General features: G+C 39.5%; 1 protein-coding gene across 1 annotated transcript; it reads right to left on the minus strand.

The window, feature by feature from the left end:
* Positions 1 to 4,807: 4,807 nt before the first annotated feature.
* On the minus strand, positions 4,808 to 6,921 carry LOC112097784. Its single transcript, XM_024183364.1, has 2 exons — positions 6,081 to 6,921; positions 4,808 to 5,970 (listed from the first exon to the last, which is right to left on the minus strand). Exons 1-2 carry the CDS (start codon positions 6,919 to 6,921, stop codon positions 4,808 to 4,810), a joined length of 2,004 nt encoding a protein of 667 aa, XP_024039132.1.
* Between the last annotated feature and the right edge of the window lie 10,743 nt (positions 6,922 to 17,664).

A 17,664-nucleotide genomic window follows, 5' to 3' on the forward strand; every position in this document is an offset into this window, starting at 1 on the left:
CACACTATCAGCCAATGTCGTGACCTGAAGATTCAGGTGGAAGATTTAGTAAGGAACCGATACTTGGATGAGTATGTAGACGGAGTGTCCCCTGTCATTGAGTCAGAGTACACACGGGATGAAGGAGTTGAGAGGGGTCTGGAACGAGAACAGCCGGCCATCCGTGTGATAGCAGGAGGGCCAACATTGGCCGGGGATTCAAACAGGGCACGGAAGAACTATGGGAGATACGCCATGACTGGCAAAGAGGTGCTTCTAAATTTGCCGGCAGCCAAAAGAGCAAAAGTGCGGCAAGTTCCCATTATGTGGACGGAGGATGACGAAGAGGGTATTCTGTATCCTCATGAGGATGCCTTGGTGATTAAGGCAAAGGTGGCCGGTACAGAATTGCAGCGAATACTGGTGGACACGGGCAGTTCAGTCGATATTCTGTTTAAGTCGGCCCTAGATGATATGGGGATTTCAGACTTAAAGCTGGAGCGGACGAATACATCATTGAACTCCCGATTACTGTGGGGACAAAGCCATTTGAAAGAACGATGATGCTGGACTTTGTCGTGGTAGAGGAAAGAAGTCCTTACCAGATGATATTGGGGAGACCGTTCATGAGGATAAGCCAATGTGTAATGTCCACGCATTATCTGGTGCTGAAGTACAGAATAAATGGAGTTGTGGGTGTAGTAAAAGGCGACCAGAGAATGGCGAGGAGCTGCTATGCTACAGCGGCCAAGGAAACACTGCAAATTACCTCTCTAGATAACCGAGGGGATTCAAAAAACGGTCGCCAGGAACCTGTTGAGAAGCTGGAGGAAGTTGTTGTAAGCAGGAATGACCCTAGCAGAGTGGTTAAGGTCCGATCAGAATTGGGCGAAGCAATAAAAGGCGAGCTGGTGAAGTGTCTGCAGTCCCATGCAGACATATTTGCCTGGTCTCATGAGGATATGCCAGGTATTAATCGCGGGGTAGCTTGTCATAAGCTGGCAGAAAAGAAAGGGGCAAGGCCGGTGAGGCAGAAAAGGAGGTGCTTCAACCAAGAAAGATACAAGGCCATAAATGCCGAGGTGGAAAAGCTGCTGAAAGCAGGATTTATAAGGGAAGCCAAATACCCGGAATGGATTTCAAACGTAGTACTGGTAAAGAAGGCCAATGGGAAGTGGAGAATGTGTGTGGACTTCACGGACCTCAACAAGGCATGCTCGAAGGACAGCTTTCCCCTACCAAAAATAGATCAGTTGGTGGACTCAACCGCGGGTCATAGTCTGCTCAGTTTCATGGATGCCTTTTCCGGATACAACCAGATACCCATGGACGAGCAGGATGAGGAAAGCACTACCTTTATAACTAACATGGGTCTGTTTTGTTACAGGGTGATGCCCTTTGGCCTGAAAAATGCAGGAGCTACCTATCAAAGGCTAGTGAACAAAGTCTTCAAACCATTGATCGGTCACACCATGGAAGTATACGTGGACGATATGATCACCAAGTCAAGAGAACCAAAAGAGCATGTGAAGCACTTGGAAGAGACCTTCGAATTGCTGATAAGGTATGAAATGAAGCTGAACCCGGAGAAATGTGTATTTGGGGTCAACTCGGGCAAATTTTTGGGATACTTGGTGAGCCATCGAGGGATTGAGGCAAACCCGGAAAAGATACGGGCGGTGATAGAAATGAGGTCCCCACGAACAGTTAAGGAGGTGCAGAGCCTTACGGGGAAATTGGCAGCATTGAACCGATTCATTTCGCGAGCCACTGATAAGTGCCACCCTTTCTTCCAAATCATAAAGAAAGGGAAGAAGATGGAATGGACACCGAAATGCGAGAAGGCATTTGGACAGCTGAAGGAATACTTGGCCCTCGCTCCGTTACTCTCAACTCCGAGAGAGGGTGACTAGCTGCTTTTGTACTTGGCAATCTCCAAACGGGCTACCAGCTCGGTCCTGGTCAGGGAAGAAGAAGGGAAGCAACACCCGGTATACTACACAAGCAAGGCTCTGGTAGACGCAGAAACCAGATATCCACTAATGGAGAAGTGGGCGGTGGCTATGATAACGGCAGCACGCAAGCTGCGACCATATTTCCAAGCCCATCAGATCGTTGTGATGACTGACCAGCCCCTTCGGCAAGTGCTTCAAAAACCAGATGCGTCAGGTCGGTTAGTAAAGTGGTCTGTGGAGCTGAGCGAATTCAACTTATCATACAGGCCCCGAGGAGCAATCAAGGCCCAAGCCCTGGCTGATTTTATGGTTGACCGTGCTGGACCAGGAAGGGAGGTCTAAGAGGAACAACCAGCAGAACAGGAGGATCCAAAGGAGGTGTGGCTGGTAATGGTCGATGGGTCACGTAGTGAACAGGGATCCGGGGCAGGAGTTATAATACGAAGCCCAGAAGGTGTTGAGGTGTCTTATGCTGTAAAGTTCGAGTTCCAGCTTACGAATAACCAAGCTGAATATGAGGCCTTCATTACCGGGCTCGGTCTGGCACATGCACTACGAGCAGAAAGGGTAGAAATCCGAGCCGATTCCCAGCTAGTATGTAACCAGCTCAGCGATCAGTTCCAAGCAAGAGGGGAGAAGATGGGTCTTTATCTGAAGAAAGCAAAACAGATGGTTGGGCTTTTCCAAGAGGTAGAGGTAAAGCAAATATCCCGGAATGAGAATTACTGAGCGGATATGTTGGCTAGGATGGCTGCGATTGCAGACCCGAAATTACCTAAGTCGGTTCCCCTAGAGGTAAGGACCTCGCCGAGCATAGGGGAGGAAGTGGAGGTGATGAGAGTAAGCACTGGAGAATCCTGGATGGACCCGATTCGCGCGTATATCCGCGACGGAGTTTTACCTGAGGATAAAAGGCAAGCGAGAAAGTTAAAATGCCGAGCAGCGAGGTACACGCTACTAGATGAAGTGCTGTACCGCCGAGGGTTCACCTTGCCCCTTTTGCGATGTGTGGATGATGAGGAGGCAGATTATGTACTAAGGGAAATTCATGAAGGAATTTGCGGCAATCACTCAGGAGCAAGAACTTTAGCCTTCAAGGCACTCTGGCAAGGATACTTCTGGCCGACCATGCACCAGGATGCAAAAAAGATGGCAAAAAACTGCAAAACATGCCAAAGCTTCTCTGAGGTTCCTGTACAACCCCCAGAAAAGCTGACCACAATGACATCCCCATGGCCTTTTGCCCAATGGAGAATCGACTTGATTGGTCCGTTACCGAAAGGCCGAGGAGCGGCGACACATGTAATTGTGGCAATAGATTACTTCACCAAGTGGGTAGAAGTGGGAGTCCTCAGCCAAATCACGGAGAGAAAGACAACGGATTTTATTTGGAAGAACATTATCTGCCGATATGGGATCCCCTATGCCATCATTACAGACAATGGGAGACAGTTTGACAACAGTAACTTCAGAGAGTTTTGCCGAAATTTGGGGGTGGACCTGAAGTTCTGCACCCCCGCACACCCCCAGGCAAACGGGCAAGTGGAAGCAGCCAACAAAGTGATAAAGAAGCTCTTGAAAACCAGATTGGGAGAGAAGAAGGGAGCCTGGGTTGACGAGCTACCAGGGGTATTGTGGGCTTATTGGACAACTCACAAAACTGCTACAGGGGAAACCCCGTTCGCTTTAGCTTTTGGTCATGAGGCAGTAGTCCCAGCAGAGATTGGAGTGGGGACACATCGAACGGAATATTTCGCTGAGGAAGAAAATGACGAGCAGATCTGCCTAAGCCTGGACCTACTTGAGGAGAAAAGGGAAGGGGCCTCACAGAAAGTGGCCCAGTGTCAGCAAAGGGTCACGCGTTATTACAACAAGAATGTACGCGTGAGGCAGTTCCGAGCAGGAGATTGGGTACTTAGGAAGGTGAATCAAAATACCAGAGATCCCAACCATGGTGCTTTTGGCCCAAGATGGGAAGGCCCGTATAGAGTAATACGAGCCACGGGACCAGGAGCTTATGAGTTAGCATACCCAGATGGGCGAAACGTGAAGAGGTCGTGGAACGCCGAGCACTTAAAGAAGTATTTCCAGTAAGCAAAATACTCTACTAAATCTTCAATTTGATAAGTTATATTTGTCAAATGCATGGTGGCTTAGTGCACATGCATATATTTTGTATTTTTGTAACGCATTCAAATTTCAATAAAGATGAATTCAGTATGGAATCCCCCGGCTAATAAGTCCACAAAAATCTTACCAAGGTAAGTAAGTGCCTACTTCTACTCGGTCAACGAAAGACCAGCAGCTAAATTTACGAAGATTCTACTAAGGCAAGTAAGTGCCTACTTCTGCTCGGTCAACGAAAGACCAGCAGCTAAATTTACGAAGATTCTACTAAGGCAAGTAAGTGCCTACTTCTGCTCGGTCAAACGAAAGACCAGCAGCTAATCTACTAAAGCGAGTAAGTGCCTGCTTCTGCTCGGTCAAACGAAAGACCAGTAACTAATCTAGTAAGGCAAGAAAGTGTCTGCTTCTGCTCGGTCACCAAAAGACCAGCAGCTAATCTACGAAAATTTTACTAAGGCAAGAAAGTGTCTACTTCTGCTCGGACAACAAAGGGCCAGCAGCTAAATTTATGAGACTTTTACTAAGGCAAATATGTGTCTGCTCCTGCTCAGTCACCAAAGACCAGCAGGCGATTTTGCGAAAATTTTTACCAAGGCAAACGGATGCCTATTCCTGTTCGATGCACTAAAGAACCAACAGGCGAAACCAGATAAGAAAGCCAATAGAGAACATTTAAGAAATTTTTTATATAAACGTTCAAATGTTTACAGGGCAAATGAAAAACTACAGTCTTCACAAAAATAGACCTAAGGATTAGGAGGATCAACGGCCTCAGCAGGTGAAGGGTCAGCTACCTCGGGAGGTGGAAGATCAGCAACATCGGGAGGAGGAGGCATGGACCCCTGCCCCACTTCAAAAGCACGCTGCCCAGCTTCACCCTCCTGCTCCCCATTCAAAGGAACCTCCGCCTGCTCTTGCTCATCCTGCTCCTTATCTCCCTGGCCGGCCCCAGTCATATACCTCTCCACCCCAGATTCCAGCTTGCTCATGTCGAGCTCGGGGTATTCTTCCTTGAGTACAGACATGATGCACTTATAGCTGAAAACAACCCCGGAGTTATACTCAGCATCCAACCGATCATCCACATCAGCGGATTTACCTTTCTCTTCAGCCAGCTGGTCACTCAGGGATTTGATCTCTCCCTCAAGGGCGGTCCTCAGAGTATCTCTTTCACTTTGAGTAGCTTGAAGATCGGATTTCAGATCACCCAGCTCACCCTCAAGCTTGGAGGAAGTAGACTCAGCAATCGCAACTTTCTCCTCAAGCTCCGTAAGCTGCTTGTTCAGCTCGGCCAGCTTCTCCTTGGACCGATCAGCAGATTCGGCTTTCTTTTTCAACTCCTGGTTATCAGCTTGAAGCTTCCTCTCATGACGCGCGAACCCGGTCTTGTAACACGAAACCATTGTGGCCAGTCTGAAGGAGACTCTTTGAACAGAAGCAGCTAACTCGGAGAGGTCCATGCTCTCGATGTCCTTCACCATCTTGGGCCCAACCGACCTTTTGTAATCTTTTTGATATGAGCTCAGGTAGTCACCTTGATCCCGAGATGGAAGAGGAGAAGATCGGTCCCCAGACTGCACGCTGACCTCAGGACTCTTGTCGGAGGTTTTCTCCCCACCACTCTTACGGGGTGGGGGAGGGGGCAGAGCAGGGACAGGAGCCTTGGAGGGACCGACGCTGCTTTTCTTTGGAGGAGGGGGAAGGTTGTTGGAGCTACTCGGAGCCCGACCACGCTTCCTGCTCATCGCGCTGAGGATCTTGTTATCCATTCCAGTGGCTATGTCTACTAGGCCCGAACCGACCAGGTTTGTTGGCGACAAGAGGTCTTGGCAGGTAGACGCGTTCAACAGAGCAGTTTCCACCTGAAGCAAAGGTCGGTCTTCAAGCCCCTTTATCAAACCCAACGACTCTGAAAGAACAGACAAGGTTAAAGAACCCAATAAGTAACACGTCGAGAAAGAGTATAGGCAAAAAATGAACGACCTGGGGTGATAAAATGTGTTGGAAGGTAAATATCACCACCCAACGAACGAGCTGTTGGACACCAAGCTCCCCCAGCAAAGAAGAATTTGTTCTTCCAATTTTTGCACGAGGAGGGGAAACTAGTGATTGGCTTTCTCTTTGCGGAACTGGACATGAAGTAATACCAGCCTGCCTCCCTTGGGCTGCTCCGCAGCTGATACAGATATTTCACTTCAACAAGGGAAGGTTCCTCCGACCCGCACCTTTCCCACAACACAAACATTGCCGAGAGAACCCTCCACCCGTTCGGGTGTAGCTGACTTGGGGCCAGGTGCATACCCCCCAATATTTTGGAAAAATAACGCTGAAGGGGCAGCTGAGCTCCTAGTTTGAAACTCTCTAGGTGCATTGTCACATACCCCCGTGGAGGCCGACTAGGAACATCACCCTTCCCAGGAACTACAAGGAGAACCTCCTCAGGAATGTCGTAGAGGTTCCTAAGCTTGAATAAGTCAGTTTGGGTGGTGGCACAGGCTATGTAATCAATAGGGTAGGAATCAGCCTCCACCCTATGGCCAAGATTCCTTTTCTTAGCAGGACCGCTCGGTCCGGAACTGCTCCCCTCACCATCGCCAACTCCTTCAGGGATCCCAACCCCACCAGAGTTGTGGTTGTCACCAGATCCTGACGCAGGTCCACCTCTATTCCCTACAAGCTCTAGTTCGGGAGAGGAAGAAACAACCAAGGGGCGTGGGTACTCAAGGGTATCCCTGCCATGGGAAGGACCTACATTACTGGAGGGACCTAAGAAATCGGTGGGTATTGACATGTTGAGGCCTGAATCCCCTGATTCTTCATCATCCTCATCAACAATTAATTTTCTTTTTCGGTTTGACATATCGTAACCTCAAAAGAAAACAAAGAAAACTCGAGTATATGGACACAAAAAGGGCAACACAGAACCCAATCAACAACAACCAGAGGAGAAGTTAAATGCAATACCTGGATTGAACTGGCACTGATGGCGCGACCGTGATAGAGAAAAAATCCAGCGAGTGGATACTCCAGACACGAGAAGTGTAAGCAAAGTTCAGAGAGGGAGTTAGTTAACGACGAAGAGATGAATAACAAAGCGATGAAGATATAAGTCTAGGGATTTGAAACGAAAAGGGGGAAATGAAAGCATTTAAGTGATAGAGACGCCAGCTCACTCACCGTACATCAAGGACAGATAGTCCGTCGTTTCAAATTTCAAATACGAAGAGTCGGGAGATGCCACGTCACCAATCGTTATAAGAGGCCAGGCTAGATGCAAGCCCAGATACGCAATGGACATACTCATTTAGGCCCATGCTCAGGTCAAAATCTCCCCTGAAGAAAAATGATACCTCAGGTCCAACCCGGTAGACGGAAGACCAGAGGAGAAGCCCCCGGATTGGTAAGATTTGACTATCAGTTTCTACTCTTGACTCATTTCACTCACAAGACCAGAAACTTGGGGACTGGTGTTAAGCAAATAAAAGCACCAGGTCGGCCATGCTACTATTTCCACCCCGGCATGAATCACCTCAGCCAAATGGAACGAGCAGAACAGGGGTAACATGAGCTGATCAGAGACGAATACCGACCAGAGTCAAATACCGAGCCGGTACTCGTCCCCCAAAAAGCGGAAACACGATCCCACAGAATCGCGGTAGTTGCGCTTTTCCCAGAACCGTTGAAGGACACGCGAGATCCACGTTTACCCACAATGTAACAGTTAGAGTCCCATGAGGGGCTGTCACTACCCGAAAAAGGTGGGATGAATGGTAAACGGAAACGTGGGGACAGCGGCTATAAAAGAAGAAGAAATCGATGAAGAAAAGGAGAGAAAAATGGGAGAGAGGGAAAACGCTGCCAAATTGAAACTAGGCAATTTTATTACAAACTTCGAGCAAATTAGAACCACTCTTGAATCAAAATTTAACTGTTTTCCCGTAAACACCTTGTGCTAACTTAGGCATCAGAGGGTTTACGCCGGCAAAACCACCGGCGTCTCTGATCTGTTTTTGGTGAACGTAGGTCTAGTAAGGAAGAGGAAAGCGATTCCAACCGCAGTGGTTCGAGCAACAATTGATAACATAAACGTTGGTGACAGAATCTGGTCGGTCCAAGGGCGAGCAGATTTCAGCATCAACACTCGGCTTTGGTCAATTCATCACTGTAGTAATTTTTAAGCGTATCTACATTAGAAATTACATGACCTAGGCATTGTATCTCTTATTGGCCAAATTGACATTGTTTCTTCTTGACAAATAGCTGGTGAGATCTTAATTAATACAGCCAATATAAATTTTAAATGATGCAAATGCTCACTCCTAGACTTACTTTACACAAGACTGTCATTAAAAAAGTACAAGAATAAATTTACCCAAGTAGTCTTGGAATACCTCATTCACTAGAGCTTGAAAAATAGATGGAGCATTGGTAAGGGCAAACGGCATGACGAGAAATTTATAGTAACCATGGTGTGTTCGAAAAGCTGTCTTTGGTGTGAACTGGATGCTACCCGAATTTAATCATATCCATTTCGTAAGTCCCGCTTCGAAAAAATAGTTGCCCCCTTTAATTCATCCAATATTTCATCAATAACTGGAATTGAAAATTTATCTTTGATAGTAATCTTGTTTAGAGCTCGATAATCGACACACATTCACCAAGACTCATTATGCTATTTAACTAAGATGACAGGTGGTGAATAAGGACCATTGCTGGACTTAATAACACCTGAGGAGAGCAAATCAGCAACAATCTTTTCTATCTCTATTTTTTGAAAATGAGGATAACGATATGACTTAACATATACTGGCTCACTTCCTACCTTTAAAGGAATTTTATGATCATGGAGTTGGAATTTGAAGATTAAAAGAGAGAAAATGGAGAACTGTAATTCATTTCATATTATTGAATCACACTATACAGAAATTAGCTTAGCTCAGAATTTATAGTGGAATCTAGATAGTTCTGATTCCTTGCTGAGCACTTTGTTACAGCTAACCAATAGAACTGCAAAGTAACAAACTCTGATCTAACTAATTTCAATACAATTAATAAGTGCTGAATTAGTAACTAATTGTTTCATAATCCAGATGCATGGGAATCTCTTCATAACAGTTTTGCCATCTGGAACTTTCCAACTTCTCACGTGCACCTTTCACTTTCATTCCCAGATTAGCTACTGAATTTACAGTTGGATTGATTCCAGCTGGCACTCCAACGTGTGTTGAATTTGGTTCAGCTTCATCAGTGAATTCAACAATGGGTACGTGAAGGTAGTAAGCCTTTGAGCTCATCGAAGACATCATCAAGTTCTTCTAAATGCTTTTGCAATGATGGGGATTGTTGACTCTTCATGGTAATATCTTGAAATAAGTTATTCATTGAAGATAACTGAAGCACCATCCCTTTTCCGCACTTCCTTATTTCCCAATTCAACTCCAATTTCCCCACCAATTTATCATTTGCAATAGACTACCCTCTTAAGATAATCTCCTTATTTGCTATTCTAAAGCTCATCTGTAGTTCTTCAAAGTCCCATATTATTTGGCCTAATGTTCGTAGCCATTGAGTTTCTAACACTATATCATATACCTCCAATAGAAGAAGATAAAAATCAACAAAAATATGAAAAATTCCCTGTAATAATAACTTAAACATTAGTGCACTTACTACGACTGGGAAGTCGTTTTTATGATACCATCACCACTTTGAATTGCTCTTCAACTTCGGGTTGTAATCCCACCTTCCTGCAATGTCTTCACTGGTGAAATTGTGGGTGCTCCCTAAGTCCACCAAAACAATTGTGGTAAGTGACCCAACAGTCCATTTTACTTGCATTGTACCTCTAGAAATTGCGTGTAAAGAGATCTCTGGCACCACGTTGGAATCTTCTATAATAGCCTCATCCTCGTCCGTAACCACATCATTGTCACCGTCATAACATGCTTCAATAAAAAATAATTGTTTGCGATGGTGCCCAGAAGTGAACTTTTTATCACAATTGTAACATAATTCTTTAGCTCGTCTTTCTTGCATTTCCGTTGGTGCTAATCGCTGAACCGGAAGGGTTGAATTGCCATGAATTAGTTCTTTTTTCACCGAATAGTTCTTTTTTACCTCAACAGTGGTAGTGTTACGTCGCTGTGAGATGTTTTGAGCTTCATACAATAGGGCTCGTCCAATGGCTGATGTAAATGTGGTTGGCCTACAGGCAAGAACGTCTACCTTAATGGTGTCTTTCAACCTACCAACGAAACAGCTAACTTGTCGATCTTGTGAAAGACGTCCCACCTTAGGTAACAACTTCTCAAATTAGGTCTGGTAATCACATATAGAGCCAACCTGTTGTAGTTTGATTAATTCATCAAAAAAGTCTTGAAATTGAGAGGCGTCATATCTAGCATGTAAGCCTTCACAAAACTCTTGCCAAGTCATACTGTTTCCCTCCTGTTTGATCAATTGGAACCATAGTTGAGCATCTCCTTCTAAATGGAATGAAGCCAGTGCCACACGTTCTTCTTATAGAGTTTGATAAAGTGAAAGAACTGTTCATCTCAACAAACCCAACTAGTCGTGTCTTCATTGCCATTGAACCGTGGAAAATCAAGTTTGATCAACCTTGGAACATATGACTGTTATGTGCTACTTTGATGACCGCCCATGGTGTTTCCCAATCGCCCCTGATCGTGGGGTGGGCCATTAGAGCAGTCTTCTTCCTCTCGTTCCATTTTGGTCTCCGGCAGGGAATTATTTGAATTAAGCACTCCAAATAGTTCATTGATCTTCTCCAAAATCTGTAGTTGACCAGTCATGACAGAACTTATATCCGACACTGACTTCTCTACCCTTTGATCCATGCCTATGCTTTGATACCACTATTGGATGTACTGGGGATTGTTCCTGTTTTGTTTGTTGGAACATATTGTGAAAATTTTTAAATAACTGAAATTCGTCAGGTTGATCGAGGACCTTAGGACCTTTGTACTTGAATTATTGAATGAAACTTGTCTGATCTCTTTTATTCACTAGTGGCTTGGAATAACTAGCCAAAAATTACAACGTTTATGTCCGGAAAAATAGCTAAAGTGTTGCCATTAACCTTCTGCAACTACTTCCTACAATGAAATAGCAACAGATTGCATTAGATTAGGACTATGAGATATCTACTAACGACAGCCAATTATTTTTTTTAAAAAAAGAAACAATAAGACCAAATATGTAACACTATGAAGGAGTGATTTGGACTAACTATCAAAACGCAAAACATTTGTCGGCGGCAATGTTCACAGCTACAAAATTGGGGATTTCTGAGTTCGCCAATGAATTTTTTATGGCATATGATTGGTCTGCTAACTAGACAAACAAAAATGACCATAACATATTTGATCTTGCAGTTTTACATCGCCGTGAAAAAGTTTTTAATCTCCTACGTCGCGTAACTTTCACTACATTTTGGTGACTTTAGGAGACAATTCTGGCAACATCCTGTATTTAGTGGGAAGATTAGGACCTTCAAGTGAAGTGGTTGGTGCAGCATTGCAGATGCAGCGAGAGTTGCAATGGTTCAAGGTGTGATTGCTCATCCGACAACTTAATATACTTTTTCATATTTAATAGTCACATTTTGATATTGGCTGCACAATAGATAAGTAATGATATTCACACAGAAAAGTTGACAGAATCTTGACAAAAATAAGGTAATAACAATCATGCCGGTTTACAACTTAATATATTATTGTAATTAGTATCATTATTTATTATAATATTTGTGACATTATTATTAGTTAATAGTTATTGTTCATGATAATAATAGTATTATTAACAACAACAACAACAATAATAATAAGGGCCATTCAATAATGCGGTTATAAAAATTATAGCATCAATACTTGCATAAATATGTATCGTTAGATTTAACTAATTGTTCACAAAATTAAAAATTAGATAGGATAATATTTTAATTAATTTCAAATATAGTCTATTTAAACTTCTATATTTTTCTTTTGAAAAAATGTATTTTAATAACACAACTTAATATTAGAAAACAAATTGCTCCGAACTCCAAGGGCAAGCCTAACTAGTTCCATCTAACGTAACTAAATAAAATCATCAATAAGTATCTTCCCGAAGAAATTTGCCAGAAGCTCTCCTATATTTTTGACATTTTTAAGCTACAAATCTATAAAATAAGCACTCCTAAATTAACCCATAAACTTAATGCAGTAAAATCCGTAAAAATCAAACCCCAAAAGAGGGTTGCATCGCATTACAAATGGGAAAAAAATTAAAATTAAGAATTTTTACAACATTTTCACTCATGATTTCATATCACCCAATCCAACACCAACAAATCGACCTGACAATCGTCGTTCGATGCCATCATAGTGTTGTATGACACCATAGCCAGTTAGCCATTGCTCCATGAAGACGCATTCACTGTGGAGAAGATGAATCCCAGAGAAGAAGAAGAAGAAAGAAGGAGCAAAAGAGGAAAATAAAAATGGAAAACAAATTGAAGAAGACAAAGAAAGAAGAAGAAAAGGAGGGAAAAAAGAAAAGAAAATGACACGAAGACAAAGAAAGAGAAAAAAAATGAATGAAGAAGACAAAGATTGGGAGAAGACGAAGGGAGGAGAGAGAGGAAGCAGATAATGATACATTCAACAGCATCATCCAAAGAAAATAAAATTTTGAAAAAAAAAGAGAGAGGAAATTAAAAAAAAGTAAATAAATGAAATAAATAGGTTCCTCTAATAAATAAACAAAAAGTTAATAAATATTATTTTTCAAATATAAATATATACACACACACACATAGAGTAAAACTTCTGTATAGTCATATTATTGGAACTAGAGAAATTTATTTTTATAAAGAGGTTATAACTCAATAGAGATATAATACAAAAATTATTATCTTTGGTTAATTACCCCTAATGCAAGTGATATATGTTAGCCTAAAAGGCTACACATAATGTAATTTTGATGATAACTAACATGTGTCTTAAGTGATTTAATAAATATTGTATTTCACATTTTCACTAGTTTTTTAAGGATAATATTTATGCAAGCGAATCAAGTGAAATCAAGTTGAAGACACTCAACGGACAACGGCAAAATCAAGAATAAAGTTTAGAGCTCAAAGGATAAATTATTGCGATAAATTCTCATAAAGCCGGTATAATTTAATTGATGCATGAATTAGTATTTGAGAAGCTCAAGAGATTAATTTAAATAATTGTTTTTCATAAACTAAAAGGCTTTATTTTTATAAGGTAGAGTATTTTGTGGATTTGAGCAATTTGGACTTAATTGAAAAGTTTTGTAATCTTTGATTTTAATAAGTATTATTTTGAATTTCGGAGTTGGACCTTTTTGCAAACATTTGAAATGTTTGGGCCATACTATAATTTAGGACTACAGCGAAAGATTTTGAGAACTTTGAAAAATATGGGTATTATGTTAAATTTTAAAAAGGACCTCTTTGAAAAATAATAATATATTTGGGGTCATATCATAATTTTAAAAAGTTTTAGAATGACAATTATTATTTAGAAATCCTAAAATTAGACATATTTGTAAAGTTTTAGGACATTTTGGGTCATAATATAATTATAGAAAATTTTAGGTCAAAGTATAATTTTAGTGAACAATATTACTGTAGCAAAATTCAAAAATAACGGTAATATCACTGTTACAAGCGGCTAGCCGCATAAATCAAGCGGCTAACCGCTTGGTTGCAGAAATTTGCCTATAACAGCTAGTTTTCGGGCTTTAAATATAAAAAATTAACTCCAACTTCATTTTAAGGACTAATGCAAGTATAAACAAGATCATATAACATAAATTGAGCTTCTAAATCGCAAATCATCATAGATTGAATCATTATTGTGTTATTATTTGCAATATCCACTCTTAAAGAGAGTTTTTGTTGTAATTTTCATTTCTTATCAATTGTGAGTGTACAAGTGTGAGAAACACTTGGGGTGAAGAGATTGAGGTGATAATCTCTTGATTTTAAAGGTTCATCGACACCTTGGAAGTCAATTGTAAACATTTGAAGCCTTGGGAGGCTTGAATAGTGAAATCCTCAAGCCGGGTTAGCTTGGAGGCATGGACGTAGGCGGAGATTGCTAAACCATGTAAAAATCCTTGTGTTTGTTTTCTCTTCCCTTACTCTTTTATTATTGTGCTATATTGAATTTACTATTTTTGAATTCCATTAAGGCATTAGATTGAATTGTTGCATGAATTGTTTAACATAAAATTTGAAATCCCAATTCACCCCCTCTTGGGTTGCGTAACTTGCATTTCAATTTAGAGGCAAATTATGCCATATATTAATAAATTAATAAGTGAGTCAAATTCAATGTATAGACATTAATAAATTAATTGGTGAGTCAAATTCAATTGATAGATATTAATAAAAATGATATATAGTTTTAAAAAAACTAATATAAAAAGTTTCATGCTAGAAAGCTACGAATATACTTGAGAAGCTAAAAATATTTTGGTTTCCACCGATGTCTATACTGACCAATTAATACATACCCACAAGTTGAAAGATGTAATTACAACTTTAAAGAATAAATCATTGTCACAAGTAACTTTAGAAAGATATTTTGTTCCATCTTAATTATTTAATGTAACATAGCATATATTTTTGAAATATTATTACTATGTGGACGTAAGTTTATTAAGATGGGACCTACAAAAAATATAACTTATTACAATGTGAAGTTTATTCCTAATTGTAATTGGTCTTAGGTTGGGACTACAATTTTTTATTACTATAAAGAGGTTATTCCTATATATAGTATTCATATATTATGGAGCAATGCTTCATGCGATGCTCCAACAATCTTTTGAGTATCACTTACTTCCAAAAACAACTTAAGGTGTATATGAGGATCTTCCGATGGCAGCCTATTGAATTGTCCCACTGTCTGCAACATCTGAAACATCACGAGTTTAAGCTTAAAATTATCAGCTTGCACTTCGGGTTTAACTATTTCAGGATTTATGGCTTGAGGAGTCAACACTACATAGTCTCTAATGGCTTTGTCTCAATCATTTTCCATGTAAATAATATTGTTACGGCTTGGTTGCCTATGAATATTCTATCCATTCTAACCTTTTTTACCTCCTTGAGCAATTACTGATTGTATTTCTCCTTAGGGGTTCAAATTTCCCATATCTTGCAAATCATCAATTGCTACAACAACTTTTGAATTTTTGTGCCCTTTTCTAAATCTCCTTACATTTCTTTCAATTTTTGGATCAAGATGAAATTCAACTAGTTTATATTTGCACATGCAAGGGTTGTTTGCCAACAAAATAAACAAACGAAAATTAAAAATAAAAATTAACACCGTTCAAGATTAATTTCACAAATCACAATAAACAATCGATCCCCGACAACGACGCCAAAAAATTGGTGTGTAAATTCTAATTCTATGGGAGTCAATGTTCAAGTGTACACAACAAGTAATATAATGATGAGTAATCAAGATCGTCTCCACAGGGATGGATGTTATCAAATTTGCTACAGAAATTCTGTCAATGCAATTTAGATTAAATTAAAATAAAATAATTAAATTAAAAATGCAATAAATGAAATCTTAAATCAAACACGAATATGCAATCAACAAGAAATGAGTAGTTGAGTTATTAAACTCACTTAATGGTTTTGACTATTTTTCTAATTAAGAACCTGTTGCTACAACATTTTCTACTGCACTGGGCAGAATCCCTTATGCATCCTCAGCTATCGCCTGTTGGATATCTTATATCTATATGCAATCTAACAGTGATAAGTTGTTATGCTAACATTGGATATAGTATTATGCGTTCTGGGTTCCAATTACCCTACAAGGTGAATCCCTATATTTAGTTCTTCACTAATCTTAGATCAAACATAGCCCTATTCAAATCAAGATTAATAGAACTTTAGAAACCCAATCTAAAACCAAGTATTATCTTAATTTGTTTCACTAAGTTACCTTTTTTAGGATCATTTTTTGCTAGTATCCACTAAATGGGTGATAAACTGAAATAAAAAATTAAAATAAATACAATTAAGACAAAATGCTATAGCAAACACAGAGCAATACGTATATATCAGTCAAATATCCATTTAGATTGTTTATCACTCAACTACAAACAAATTCAATTTATAATTTGTGAAAAAAATAAATAAAATAGTTTTAGTCATCAAAACATCCTCATGAATAAATAGAAAATAAGAAAAGAACAAGAAGGACTGATTTTAGAAAATATAACTAAAATGCAATGAAAACATGTCAGTTACTTTCTAAGTAATCTTGATTTAAGTAATGAAAACATGTCAGTTAGTTTTTAATATGAAATGAGAGTTATCAGTACTCCTCTGCTCGTTTTCGTGAAATACTACACTTATATAAAGAGAAGTATTTTACATATTAAAAACTAGCGAAACAATATTGTATTTCATACAAAGAAGCAGCCAACTTGCAAAAGCCAAAGAAAACCTCCCTATTTCATATATTCTTGATGTTTTAGTTTTCGTACCTTCAATATATATAGTCTATCGTTAGACATCTTTGATGATTACTATGGTCTCTTTAGGATGAATCTTTAGGATGAAGGGTCATTTTCTATATTGAGGAGATTTCAAGGAAGCAGTAAACACAAGTGAAAGTGAGTGGTGCTCGCGAAACAAGTTCGACTGGTTGATTCAACTAAGATGTGGCCAGTGTTTGAAGGAGTATGAAATTGTGTAACAATCCCAAAGGTTGTAATCTTTCATTACTCAGTAAATTACTTAATGGGCGTGACCTTGTGAATATAGGATTATGATTAAAACTACGTATATATCATCTATGTGTATTACTTTCTGAATTTACCATTGCATAATCGATAAATTTATGAATAGTAAATGAACAGTGAAATAAATAGTAACTTATGAATAATAACTAGTGAACAATATCATATGAGTAGTAATCTATGAACAGCAATTACAAGAAAATTAATTTTATTTAATTAATTTTCTAGTGTTTAAATTTACCTAACTTTTATTAAAATATATCTAAATTGTTAACCATTCTTAATCAATATGAAAAGCCAAACTAAAAAGATAATAAGCAGAAGTTCCTTGATTAAAGGTCCATTCTTCATTAAACAATATAAAGAGGCAATATAAAAATACAATTTACAAAAGTTCCCCGATTAAAGGTTTATGATGTAAATGCCTCTAGCAAAAATACATTTTACAGGAAAATGTAACATTGTTCCTTCTAGTCTTTCTTTTTTCTTCCTTTGTTTTTGTCTTTTCCATTCACACAGTCTTTCTTTAATTCATCAACTCATGCATAAATATATTTAAATATATTCTATGAAGAATAAATATTAAAAAAAGTTTATTTGTCCTTTTAGTAGTTGAACCGTCTTTAAACTTTTTTAACCTTTTATATTACTTTGCTTTCTCAAAAAAAAAAAAAAATTAATGTAAGGATAGTCGCCAAGTCTCTTTGTAACAAGAGGTAGAAATTTGTTATATAGTTATTGGCTTTAAATTAATAGACCATAGGGTTGGACTATTTTAAGTCCAATTCCATGTTTGGACAAT

This window comes from Citrus clementina, unplaced genomic scaffold (genome assembly GCF_000493195.1).
Source record: "Citrus clementina cultivar Clemenules unplaced genomic scaffold, Citrus_clementina_v1.0 scaffold_5, whole genome shotgun sequence".
Classification (NCBI taxonomy): domain Eukaryota; kingdom Viridiplantae; phylum Streptophyta; class Magnoliopsida; order Sapindales; family Rutaceae; genus Citrus; species Citrus x clementina.